This window comes from Tupaia chinensis, unplaced genomic scaffold (genome assembly GCF_000334495.1).
Source record: "Tupaia chinensis unplaced genomic scaffold, TupChi_1.0 Scaffold000550_1, whole genome shotgun sequence".
Classification (NCBI taxonomy): Eukaryota; Metazoa; Chordata; class Mammalia; order Scandentia; family Tupaiidae; genus Tupaia; species Tupaia belangeri.
This window is the reverse complement of record NW_006160062.1, coordinates 371,367-385,424: the sequence shown is the minus strand read 5'-3', so window position 1 is coordinate 385,424 and position 14,058 is coordinate 371,367. Positions and strand designations below refer to the sequence as shown.

The 14,058-nt window shown below is 39.0% G+C and overlaps 1 protein-coding gene across 2 annotated transcripts in view; it reads left to right on the top strand.

Annotated features, from left to right (window-relative positions):
* Positions 1–14,058, top strand: part of LAMA3 (laminin subunit alpha 3) — a gene marked incomplete at its 5' end in the record, with an annotated part of 299,569 nt that overhangs the window by 123,986 nt on the left and 161,525 nt on the right. For both annotated transcript variants that reach the window (XM_014591287.2, XM_014591288.1), the window contains 2 exon segments: positions 5,715–5,852; positions 7,793–7,839. In XM_014591287.2, coding sequence (XP_014446773.1) covers positions 5,715–5,852; positions 7,793–7,839 — 185 coding nt within the window.

The following is a 14,058-nucleotide window of genomic DNA, read 5'->3' as shown; positions in this document are numbered from 1 at the left end:
GAGTGAGATAAGGGCTGCCAATGTTGGGATTTGGGTTTGGGACTTGGCAACTTTTACTGACAACTGGGTTGAAATGAGGAATGTGATGCCAGATTGAGTAATTTGCAATTTTAAAACAATGTACATGCTTTTAAGGCCAACTCTTTTGTTTTCACCTCTTGAGCATAACTAAGCTCCCTACAACCCCTGTGACCCCAGGACCCAATCAATGCCTCTGTCACCCACATTATGCTGCAGAGCTGCTGCCACTGTGCTCCAGATTCCTATAGCTATGCTAAAGGCCTTTAAGAGTGTTTTTTTTTTTCTGGTTTACTTTCCTTTAGGGCAGAAAGAGCCTGTATCCTTCTGCATAGGTGACTTCTGCACAACCTTCAGCTTAGCTGTTTTTTTTTTTTTTTTTTTTTTCTGGTTTACTTTCCTTTAGGGCAGAAAGAGCCTGTAGTAGCTAGCATTCCTGAGAGAAACAGAACCAAAAGGATGTGTATATTTATTTTAGAGATTTATTTTAAGGAGTTGGCTCATGAAATTTGGGGGTTGGCAGGTCTGTAATCTGCAGGGTAGGCTGTCAGACTGGAGACCCAGTGCTCTGCAGCTCAAATCCAAAGTCTGTCCGGAGGCTGAATTCCTCCTCCTTCTAGGCACATTAGTCCTTTTCTCTTAAGTCTTAATTGATTGGGTGAGTCCCACCCACATGAAAGAAGGTAATCTGGTTTAAATATTAATTAGATTAAATATTAACATTCAACAAATATCTATATTAGTTATAAATAATAAATAGTAATATTAATTAGATTAAATAATAATCTAAAAATACTGTTCCCACAATATCTAAACTGGCGTTTGACTGTAAATCTTGGCACAATAGTCTAGCCAACTTGACACAAAAAATTAACCAACAGAAATCCACACTTTGTCAACTTGGTACCCCCATAATGGTCTCCTTAGATGCTACTTAATCTCTAAAAAAAGAACAATAACAAGGTCATAATTCTATGTAACATGACATGAGTATCCTATGTACAACTGAAAATTCACTTACCCTTTCCCCAGAAGAGGATGCAAAGTTTTGGGTAATGTTCACTCTTCTCCATGATATCCTATAATCTGAATTCTATAACATAAAGTCAATATACCTTATGTTGTATGACAAGGGGATGAGAGAAGGAAGAAAAAAAACAAGGTATTTGCTTTACACACATACAAACATAAACACAAAACATATTCCTAACACAATAGAAGAAAATACTCATTACAATTACAGTCTCATTTCTAGTAACTGGTCATATGGTTGTAGTTGGTATTTATAGACTGCCTTCTTCCACTACCCATTCTATATACCCTTTGCCTTCATAATCACTTCAGCATGTTGTGGTTCTTTACCTGGTGGAGTGACTCAAATTTTCATTCTTGAAGCACTTGGAGGCATTTATAGTCTTAAGTTGTAGTTTCCCATTGACTTTAATCACAGGGCATGATAACATGAGAGACACCCTAAGTGATGTCCTATATTCTAGACATATTCTTCCCTACCTTCATTATAGAATAGCAGTTCAATTTCCCTTGGTGATCAGGCTCAATCACTTAAGTCAACACAATTGCTTCCATCTCTGTTGATTTAGAACCATTAGTTGCATAGAGTGGTCAGGTAAATTAATTTTTAGTTCAATGGAATCTTAACTTCTAGTTTAATGAGTCATTATCATGTCTCCTGGTCGAAGCATTCCTCTTAGTTCTACAGGTCTTAGTTCTACAGACCTCTAGGCTTGCAGAGGATAAGGAAATAGGGACATGAAGCAAATATTTTGTTAGTGGGTCACGGTAAATAGTTGCCACTCCCATTTCTACCCTTTCATTCCTGGACCCATGAAACCTAAATATGGGAGAAACATCATATATTAGATACTATTCAGAGTACATATATCTTTCTGGAGGGCCTAGCTCCAGTCCTGCAAGGTATTGGATTCTAACTGGTGTTATAATTAAATCTTCAAAAGGCCATTCTACCATTCTATTAAGCCAGCTGCTTCAGCATAGTAAGACCAGAGAATTCTATGAGCATGGGCCCTTTGTTGCATGTCATTTGCTGTGCAGTGAGTTCCTTGGTTGGAAGCAATGCTATGTGGAATACCAGGGAAGGGGATAAAACATTTTGTAAGTTCATGGATGATAGTTTTGGAAGGAGCATTTATACAGAGAAGGCATTTATGTATTCAAAGTGTCCATTCCAAGAAGAACAAAACATTGCCCCTTCTATGACAGAAGTAGTCCAATGTCATCAACCACCATTGGGTGGCTGGCTGATCACCCTGAAATCATGCCATATCAGGGACTCAGTGTTGGCTTCTGTTGTTGGCAGATTAGGTACTTGGCAGAGACTGCAGTCAGATAGGCCATGGTGAGTGGAAGTCCATGGTTTTTTTTTGGAGAGTTTTTTTTCGCTATAGGGCGCGTGTGCTCGCCAGACAGAGAGAGACAGACTGAAAGCGAGAAATCACCCCACAGGGGGCATGGCCACGCCTCAATCCCTTCTCCTCCGTTCTCCTCTTGGGATCTTGGGCACGCACGCACATGCACCTGGCGTGAGTTTTAAGCCACTGGGTCCGGGACACGAACTGCGGTCGATTATGTGGGAGTCCAGCGACATAGCCATTACTCTATCTGCTGGTCCCGGAAGTCCATGTTTTTGATCTCATGCATAATCTCCCTCCTTGTCACTTTGACCACTTTGTTCATGAGCTCATTGGACAATGAGAGAAGCAGCTGAGAAAGAGCCTGACTGGCATCCAAGAGCAGAACATGCTATCTGCTTTCTTATTAGAATACCCCTCTGATGAGATCACTCTTTGGAAAGAATTTACATAGGATATAAATAAGTTAATATTTTTCTCCCATTGAAAGAGCTTTTTCACCCATAGCTGTTTGCCAGATCTCTTTGTCAGCAATTTTTCACATTCCCTCTGAGTCCCTGATCATCTGATCATCCTATCAGAGCATTGACCACTGCCCATGAATTGGTATATGACTGTATGCTCAACTTCATGGTTTCATGGGTCAGATAACACCCAGTTCATGATGGGCAGCATAGGTTCCAATGTAACTTCATGGCCAATGGTTAAGCATCTTGTCTCTATTAAGGTTCAGTAGCAGTATAAAAGCTGTTTCTCAAAAGGAGAGTGGTTATCTGTAATTGATGGCAAGGCTTTGCTCGAAAAAAATTCTAAGGTCTGCTATGATTCACTTTTGGAAGCATGCCAAAGGCTCCAAACAGCGTCTCTATCAGCCATTGACACATAGAGCACCATTGGAATTGCTTGATCAAATGGTCTAAGTGGCATAATAGCTTGGTTAAAGGCACTGGACTCCCACATGGCCGACCACGGTTCAAGTCTCAGACTGGTGGCTTGCTTTCTCACTTCCTCCCTCTCTCTCTCTCTCTCTGTCTCTCTCTGATCAAACTGAAAAATAATAATGATAATGATAAATGAAGTTAAACAAAGTAATTTTTTTAAAAAAAGACAATGTCCAGGGGCCTGTGGATGGCATAGCAGTTATGTCGGTGGATTCCCATATGGTGGACTGTGGTTTGCGTCTTGGAACCAGTGGCTTGAAACTTATACTGGACGTGTATACAGATGTGCCCAAGATTCCAAGAGGAGAATGGAGAAGGGATTGTGGTGTGGCCATCTCCCTGGGGGGGGCGATTCCTGTTTTTTTGCTCACTGTCTCTGATTCTCTCTCTTTGGTGAGCACATGCGCCCTAAGGCAAAAATCCCTACCCAAACACACACACACACACACACACACACACACACAAAGAGCATTGTACATCTCTTACTTAAAAATACTTTATTGCTACAAAATGCTAATGTTCATCCGAACCTTCAGTGAGTCAATCTTTTTGCATGTTTGGAGGGTCTTCCTCAATGTTGATGGCTAATGACTGATAAAGGTGATGTTTGCTAAAGTTTGGGGTGGCTGTGGCAATTTCTTAGAATATGACAAGGAAGTTTGTCACATCAATTTACTCCTTTTTTTTTTTTTTTGAGATGTTTTTGCTGTAGGGTGTGTGCACTCGCCAGACAGACAGAGAGAGACAGAGAAACAGAAAGTGAGAAATCACCCCCTAGAGAGGATGACTGTACCACAATTCCTTTTCCTTCACTCTCCTCTCTGGATCTTGGGCATGCACACACTTGCACCTGTTGTAAGTTTAAACTACTGGGTCCGGGACTCGAACCACAGTCAACTGCATGGGAGTCCAGCGACAGAGCCATTATGCCAACTGCTGGTCCCCAATTTACTCTTCTTTTCAGCTAGTGTGGAATTATTTAAAACTTGCAAACAAGGTTGTATTTTTTTTTTTTACTGCATATAATAAGTACAAATTAGGAGGTCAGAAATATTAATTCATTGATTTACTCTGAGTGTTAAGTAGTGAGTATAAAGAGCACCTCCCAAGCACTGGGGGACTAGGGTAATTAGAACAATAATACTGATAAAAATGAACACACAATGAGCACTTCCTCTATGCCAAGCATCTGCCCAGTGTTTTCCAAACCTTATTGATGATTCTCTGATGACCTATGAGGTGGGTACGATTATCAACTCGAATTTACAGAAGAAGAAACTGAGGCTTAAAGAGACTCAGCCATTTGCCCATGATTGCATGGCTGTTAAATGTCATGGCTAATATTTGAATCCAGATGCATTTGACCACAGAGATGGAAGTACTTTGTTACAGACTCATTAGTGACTTTATAAATGTCACTTAACTTCTGAACGTTACCATGCGATGATGGAATCCAATGAGGCAATCTGTCCAGTTCCTTCTAGTTCTTTAGAGGTGAAACTCTCCAGCTAAGGAAACCATTTCCACTACCCACCCACCCTATAAAAGGGGTCCTTGTAGTGCAAGTGAAAGTGATGCTGAGCAACAGGAACCTTATAGAAATTTAGCTGCATAGACACTAGTAGGAACCTGGCCCAGTGAGATGGGGGCTGGGAGGTGATGGCCAGAATCCATTCTCTCCAGCTATGTGGGTTTTTTTTTTTTTCCTCATTCATTTAGCCAAAGATGGAGAGAACAGCTTGATGCTGGGCAAATAAGACTGGGATGCCTTTCCCATCCATTCAGATTGCTGTCTGCATATCTTTTTCCATGACTGATCCACTCCAGTAGACCTGGAAAAAATAGGTATGAAGAGAGGAGGTCAGGAAAAAACAAGGGGGCAGTTGGAGATCCATTTTGACTAGGAAGATTTGCACTTGATCTCCTAGTAGAAGGTGGAGTTGAAGTGGCCCCTCCCATGAGTCACATCCCCCATCAGCTGTTTCCTCCTTTCTTCTCCTTCAAGTATCAATTACTATATATGACAAGTATCCCCAAAAACCTTACTCACCACCAACCAATCTTGCTGAATATGAAACTGACAATGGCAATAAAAGCTAGTATCTTTTGAGTGCTTATTATGACAGGCTTTTTCAAGTATTATTTAATCCTCATGACAATCTTCTAAAGTGGATGCCAGTATCACCGCATTTAAGAGAGGGGAAACTATCTTAGAGCTGTTGAGTGAATTGTTTCAGGTTCCAGGTACACCAAAAAGTGGAGCTAGAACTTGCATTTTGAGTCTTTCTGGTACCACCCTGGTGCTCTGATCCAGAACTTGGTTCTGCCTCCTGCAATCCTGAGTCTAACTGTTCTTTATACCCAGCTTGCCAGTGTTCAGCCTTGGGATCCTACCAGATGCCCTGCAATGCAGTGACTGGGCAGTGTGAATGCCGACCAGGGATTACAGGACAGCGGTGCGACAGGTGTCTCTCGGGAGCCTATGATTTTCCTCACTGCCAAGGTAGGGAAGCCAGCAGAATGCCTGAGAGCTGGTTCCTCTCTGAAGTGCATGCAACCAGTTTCACAGAGTAGCCTACAGCCCTGGCCCAACAGAGCAACCCTAATCATCCCTACACGTTTGACTCAATGTGCCTGGATCCCTCCAATTCAAGTCCATTGAAAATGCCTGCATCAGACATACATTCTCAGAGGAATCCAGAAGTGACTTCTTCCTAACCAAAACAAACCTAAAATGCCCATGTGCTCTAAATTTGGGTTTGTTGGCTCTCTGTCTAGCAACGTGGCAAAGGTGATTCAGAGCAACCAGAGGAGTGTTCACCGTTCCCTGTCCCATGACATCCTGCCTTTTCTCTTTACCTGCTTGTGGCACTGATATTGCTCATATTGTGATCTTTTTAACAAGTCCCCTTGACAACAAGATAAGTGGAACTTTTTCTGTGTTTTTGCTCCTCCTTGTTAGTCTTTGGACTCGTGGGGGCTGTGCCATCTGTGTCATCATACTTCAGCACTGGTGGTGGGGACGGGGAGGGAAGGGAAGAAGTGCATTGGAGTCTATGCAGTTTTTAGCTAACAAGAAGACAGAAACCAAACCCACTGCTACAGGCTGTTATCAGTATTCAGCCGGCCCACTATTGATATGTGAAGATGGAGTGTATGGCGTATGGTGGAATGGACAGAAAGGAGATGCCAGAGTATTCCTTGGGCTCCTTGGTGCTCTAATTCTCCAAGGACAGGCCAGTAACTTCTGACTGCATTTTAGAGGACTGTTGCTTTGTTGAGAAGAGGAGTTGGAAGGTTGACCCAGACTTTCCATCAGGAGAATAATTTTTCTAGATTCTGTCCTGCTCCTGATAAACTTTGAACCTGGCATCCAGAATTGTTGGAAGACAGGGCTATAGCACAGGATTCATTTCCCAGTATTGTACCAACCAGAATCCTCGAGACCCAACAGCAGAGCCAGCAGTCAGTGAAGACTGCTGTCCTTTGAGAAGGCCCAACTGTTCCTAGAATTCAAGGGTAAACAGGGTGGGTCTGCCACCTCCAGAGATGTCAAGAGTGAAAGGAAGTGTTGTGGTCCTTGGAGAGGGACTGAACAGCTGTATCCACCAGAGTTCCAGGTGGCAACATTTGTCCTCCTGGGGAGGACCCGAAGGCTGGGTATAGCCAGGCAGGAAAACAGAGAGCAGCAAGGTTGTATTGTCATTATAGGAAAATGCAGAGCAAAAGAGGGAGAGAGAGAGAAGAAAAAGAGTCATCAGGGGAAGGCGAGGCAAACAGATAAAGAAACTAAATAGTCTAAAAGGCTAAGGAACAACTTGTGAGAAAACAAGATCCTGTATGGATTTATTTAAATGATTTGAGGAACTAGCTCAGAACAAGCTCAGCTGACCTTTTTTGTTTTTCAGTTGTAACACTGAAATTGTACTGAGACTGCAAGATCCCCATTGATTGGAGAGATGGTTTATTAGGATTACAGTGCTATACTGACCAAGGCAGAAAAATGGTCTAATTGACATTATCAAAAACTTTAGCAGAGTTGGGAGCAAGGGAGTTGTGATAATTACAGAATGAACTCTTGCTTAACTAAAAGATGTGCTTATAAATTCTGTACTTTCTTTTTTAATGGACAATTAAAAATCTTTTGGGACAATATTGCCCTCTTCTGGTCAATACTAAAGATGCTCAAAATTTTTAGACCCTCTTTTCTCTGATCTCCTTCATCATCAATTAGAAATAAACTCTTATTAGTAGGCAGGCAATAGGAATGTTCAGTGGTGAAAGGGTGATTTGGGGACTAAGGATAAAAAGTATTTTCTGGGATGACTTTCTTTGAATTGCATGCAAAATCTTTGCCACCTGTCTATCAAAAAAATATATAGATGTAAAACTCCAGGTATTAAAAAAGCCTCTAGAATTTAAAACATTCTAAATCCTATACAGGTTCTAGCAATACTTGTGACCCAGCTGGTACCATGGACTCCAGTTTGGTAAGTAGAGGGTTATGGAAGGGTTGCAGTTCCAACCATTACTCTGGTGCTCATTAAAGACTAGACTAACAGCATACATGTACAAAATCCTGAGAGGAGAATGGAGAAGGGATTGCAGGGTGACCATTTCCCTGGGGGTTGATTTCTCACTTTGTCTATCTTTCTGTCTAACAAGCAAACCCTATACCAAAAATCTCTCTCAAAAAAAAAAAAAAAGTTTAACAGTGTGGGGCCAGCAGGTGGCATGGTGGTAAAAGAGATGGACTCCCACATGACTGACCACAGTTCAAGTTTCAGACCTAGTGACTTTTCTCTTTCTTTCTCTCTCTCTGGTGAGTGCATGTGCCCTATAGCAAATGAAAATAGTAATAATAAAATAAAATAAAATAAATTATTATTTAAAAAAAATTTAAAGACTATCAGTATGAAAGTTTCTTGAAATTCAAAGGAAACTAAAGAAAGACCGGAAGACAAATTGCTTAAAGAGATCATTGTTAGTTTTCATGCATATTTTATTTTATGACTGAAAGAAAAAGTATAAGGTTTATTTAAGCTTTTTCTAGAGTCCTAGGGTTTAACTCTTACTGCAGGTTACTCAGAGGGTTGCCATGGATCCCTGCATATGCCTAATATATATAACTAATGCAGTTGAGAAAATCAGTGGCCAAGGACACAATAAATAAAGTTAGCTACATACAAAATAAAACTTATTTTATTTTATTCCCATATATTATACCAATACTAAGAAAGGCTGAATTGTTTCCTAAGACCTTCTAAGGCTCAGAGCCTAGATATATAGAATCTCTAGGCATTGAATGGACAAGGAAAAAGAGGTTCTGCTGTCCCTTTTTTTTTTAAAGCATTATTTAATTCTATTATTTACTTATTATTATTATTTACAAATTCAATCATTACACATCATTTAATTTGTTAAGAGAGTTTACCCAACATGATATATGCCACACAGGAGACAAGTTGAGAATACTATACACATCACCAACAGGCAACAAACCATATCTGTGTCCCACAAATGTCTTACTTCTCCATATTTCCCTTCCTGCACTCCTCCCCTCTTCCAGCCTCCTTCCACTTTGTCCCCAGTACACATAACAATTTTCGATGCTTTTATGTCCTCCAGTCTTTCGGTCTCTATCATAGAGTATAGATAATCGGTTTATGTTAAGTGGAGACATACAATGCCTCTGTTTCATAGACTGACTTGCTTCACTCAGCACTAAATCTTCCATGTGTGTTCACAACCAGAGTCTTGGTGTTTATTATGACTGAATAGTATTTCATGGAGTATAGTGTCATACTTTTTCAATCAATTCATATGTTTGTGGACATTTGGGTTGGTTCCATGTCTTAGCAATCATGAATAGTGCTGCAATGAAAATAGTTGTGCAAGCGCTTTTCCGATTGAGTACTCTCCTGTCCTTTGGAGAGATACCCAGGAGTGGAACTGGTGGATCATATGGTAGTTCTGTTTAAAAGTCTTTGAGAAACCTCCATGTTGTTCTCTACAGTGGTTGAACCAATTTACATTCCCATTGGCAGTGTAGGAGAATTCTCTTTTGCTACTTTCCAACACTTACCTTTTTTTTTTTTTTTTAAATTCACCATTCTGACTGGGGTTGGGTAGTATCTCATCGTGGTTTTGATCTGCATCTCCTTTCTGATCTGATGAGAGATGTTGAGCATATTTTCATATGCTTTTTGGCTGTTCATATGTCTTCCTTAGAGAGCTGTTTATTCAGCTCTTTTCCCATCTTTTAATTGGGTTAATCATTTTCTTCTGGGTAAGCCACTTGAGTTCCCTGTGTATTCTGGTATTGGTCCCTTACCTGAGGCATAGTTAACAAAAATTCTTTCCCATTCCAAGGGTCATCATCGATTCACATTAATTACTGTGTACTTTGCTGTACAGAAATTTCTTAATCTGATGTAATCCCACCTGTCTATTTTGGGGATTATTGCCTGTGCTTTGGGGGTCTTGCTTAAGAAGTCTTTGCCTACCCCAATGTCTCCCAGAGTTTCCCTGGTGTTTTCCACCAGTAGTTTTATAGTTTGTGGTCTTTGGCCTAGATCTTTGATCCACTTTGAGTTGATTTTTATTGATGGTGACAGATAAGAGATCAGATTCACCTTTTTGCAGGTGGATACCCAGGTTTTTCAGCACCATTTGCTAAAGAGGTTTTCCTTTTCCCACTGGATTGACTGGTGCCCTTTGTCAAGGATGAGTTGGCTATATGTTTTAAGGTTTATTTCTGGGGTCTCTACTTTGTTCCATTGGTCTTCATGTCTGTTTTTGTGCAAATACCATACTTTTATTTGTTTGTTTGTTTTTAGAGAGGTTTTTGCTATAGGGTGCTCGCACTCGCCAGAAAGACAGAGAGAGACAGAGAGATAGAAAGTGAGAAACCACCCCGTGGGGGGAATGGCCACGCTGCAATCCCTTCTCCTCCATTCTCCTCTAAGGATCTTGGGCACGTACGCACACGCGACTTGTGTGAGTTTAAGCCACTGGGTCCAGGACTCGAACCACGGTCGGCTATATGGGAGTTCAGCGACATAGCCATTACACTAACTGCTGGTCCCCAATACCATACTGTTTTTATTATCACAGTTTTGTAATATATTTTGGGGTCAGGAAGTGAGATGCCACCCACTCCACTCTTCTTGTGCAGGATGGCTTTGGCAATATGGGATTTTTTATGATTCCAGACAAATTTTATGGTTATCTTTTCTAGATCAGTGAAGAATGTCTCTTGTAATTTTATAGGGATTGCACTAAATATGTAGATTAATTTGGGTAGGATTGCCATTTTGATTATAACAATTCTCCCAGTCCAGGTACGTGGGATGTCCTTCCACTTTTTGGTATCCTTTTTATTTCTTTTTAAATTTTTTTTATAGTTTTTCTTACAGAGGTCCTTAACTTCCTTGGTTAGTTTTATTTTTAGATATCTTATACTTTTTGTGGCTATGGTAAATGGGATTACTTTCTTCAGTTCTGTCTCTGTTGCTTGTTTATATAAAGAAATACAATAGATTTTTGTAAGTTAATTTTGTATCCTGCCACTTTACTGTATGCATTTATTATTTCAAGAAGTATTTTCATGAATACTACTGGGTCTTCTATGCATACAATCATGTCATCTGCAAACAGCTTCTTGCCCTATCAGAATGCCTTTTATTTCATTCTCTTGTCTGATCGCATTGGTTAGAATTTCCTATTCTATATTGAATAGAAGTGTAAAGAGAGGGCAGCCTTGTTTTGTACCGGTTTTTAGTGGAAAAGCTTTTAGCTTTTCCCCCATTTAGTATAATGATAGCTGTAGGGTTTTCTTTGATAGCATTTATGATGCTGAGAAATGATTCTTTATGCCGAATTTACTGAGAGTCTTAATCATAAAGGAATGTTGTATTTTTGTCAAATGCTTTTTCTGCATAGATTGAAATTATCATATGGTTTTTATTTTTCTTTCTGTTAATATGGTGTATTACATTTATGGTTTTGTGAATGCTGAACCACCCTTGTTTCCCTGGAATAAAGCCTTCCTGTCGTGATGAATAATCTTTTTTATATGCTGTTGAATACTGTTGGTAAATATCTTGTTGATAATCTTTCGAATGCTGAACCACCCTTGTTTCCCTGGAATAAAGCCTTCCTGTCGTGATGAATAATCTTTTTTATATGCTGTTGAATACTGTTGGTAAATATCTTGTTGATAATCTTTCCATCTATATTCATCAGAGATACAGGTCTGCAGTTTTCCTTTTTTTGCTGTATCCTTATCCATTTTAGGAATGAGGGTGATGGAGGCTTCATAGAATGAATTTGGAAGGGTTCATTCCTTTTGGATCTCTAGATACAGTTTGAGTAATGAGGGTTACCTCTTTTAAAATTTTGTAGAATTCAGCAGTGTAGACATGAGGAACTGGACTTAGCTTTTTTGGGAGATTATTTATTACTGATTCAATCTCATTGCTTGTTATGGGTCTATTCAGGCTTTCTGTGTCCTCCTGAGTCAATCTTGGTAGATTATATGTGTCCAGGAATTTGTCCATTTCATCCAGATTTTCTTCTTTGTTGGTGTATAGCCGCTCATAGTATCCTCTAGTGATGTTTCATATTTCTGTTATGTCAGTTGTAATTTTGCCTGATTCGTTGTGAATTTGATGTATCTGATTGTTTCTCTCTTCTTAATTAGTGTAGCTAATGGTGTGTCAATTTGGTTTATCTTTTCAAAGAATCAGCTTTTGCTTTCATTTATTTTCTGTATAGTTTGTTTGTTTTCTATTTCATTTATTTCTGCTTGAATTTTTATTATTTCTTTTCTCCTGGCAGATTTTGGATTTTTTTTTTCCAATTCCCTGAGTCACGACGTTAGGTTGTCCTTTTGCCACCTGTCTGTCTTTTTCTTATGCACACTAATTGCTGTGATCTTCCCTCTTACGACTGCTTTTGTAGTGTCTCATCAATTATGGAAACTTATCATTTGTTTCCATGAATCTTTTTATTTCAGTCTTAATCTCTTGAATAGTCATGAAGTCATTTAAAAATAAGTTATTTAGATTCCCTATATTTATGTATTTTGAGAGTTTTTTCCTGAGACTAATACCAAATTTAATTCCATCATGGTTGGAGAAGATACTGGATATCGTTTCTGTGACTTTGAATCTGTCAAGGCTGTTTTTGTGCCCTATCATGTGGTCAATCTTCAAGAAAGTGCCATGTGGGGCTGAGAAGAATGTATATTTTGTGTTTTTTGCATGGAAAATTCTATAGATATTTGTCAAGTTCATCTGAGTTATGTATTGTTTAACTTATTTTTTTGTCTCATTGATCTGTCTAAAAGAGATAATGGGGTGACAATTATTGTGTTACAGTCTCTCTTTCCTTTTAGATCTAGCAGTCTTTCCTTTACATATTTGGGTGTTCCTGAGTAGGGTGTATACATATTTATAAGCATTTTTATATTTTTGATGAATTAGCCCTTTTACTGTTGTATAATTCCCTTCTTTGTCTCTTCTTATGATTCTTACTTTAAAGCCTATTTTGTCTGAAATCAGTATAGCAACTGCACTCTTTTTTGGTTTCCATTGGCATGGAATACCTTTTTCCAGCCTTTCATTTTTTAATTTATGTATGTCTTTATCTATGAGATGGGTTTCTTATAGGTAGCAGGTGGAGGGTTTCTGATTTTTAATCCATTCAGACAATCTGTGTATCTTGATCTGAAAATTTAACCCATTGACATTCAATGTTTTTAGTGCTATTTACAGACTCATTCCTACCATTAAGTTGGCCAAATTCTTTGTTGTTTTTTGTTCTCTTATTGCTGTCTGTCTTTTCTTGGTGTAGTACTCCTTTCAGAAGTTCTTGAAGAGCTGATGTAGAGTTGGTAAATTCTTTCAGGTTTTGTTTATCCAAGAACATTTTTATCTTCTTTTCTCATATGAAAGGTAGTCTTGCTGGGTATAGTATTCTTGTTTGAAATTGTGTTTCATGTAACACTTTGAATATATTTCCCCATTCTTTCCTTGCTTGTATTGTATCTGATGAGCAGTCCGGTGTTAGCCTTATGGGATAACCTTTGTAAGTGACTTGATGTTTCTTTCTTGCCAATCTTAGTACATTGTCTTTGTCTGTGGTTTTGGCCTATCTAGCTATGATGTACCGTGGGGAAGATCTTCTTGGATTGACTCTATTTGGGGTTCTTTGTATTTCTTAGGTCTGAATGTTTGAGTGCCTCTCTAGACTTGGAAAGTTTTCTTCCAGAATTTTGTGGAGTATATTATTAATGCTCTTATCAGTTTCTTCACCTTCTGGGATACCTTTGGATGTTTGGGCATTTCATGGTCCCTAGTATTTTTCATATATTATCCTCAGTTTTCTTAGTATTTTTGATATTTTTTTCTAGGTCAGAGGTTTTTGTCTTCTACTTCCTAATTTCAATCTTGCGCATAGCCTAACCTGCTTTTAATACTTTCAAGCAAGATTTTGATTTCCTATATTACAGCCTTCATATCTAACAGTTCTGTTTGATTCTTTTTTTTCTTTTTTAGTGTCCGATTCTTCTTTCATGTTGTGGAAGGACTTCCTCATCTCTTGGAACTTAATGTCTCTTCTGTCTTACATCTCATAGAATTTTGTTACCATAAATATTCTAAATTCTTTTTCTGACATTTTGGTAATATCCTCTAATTTTTCCC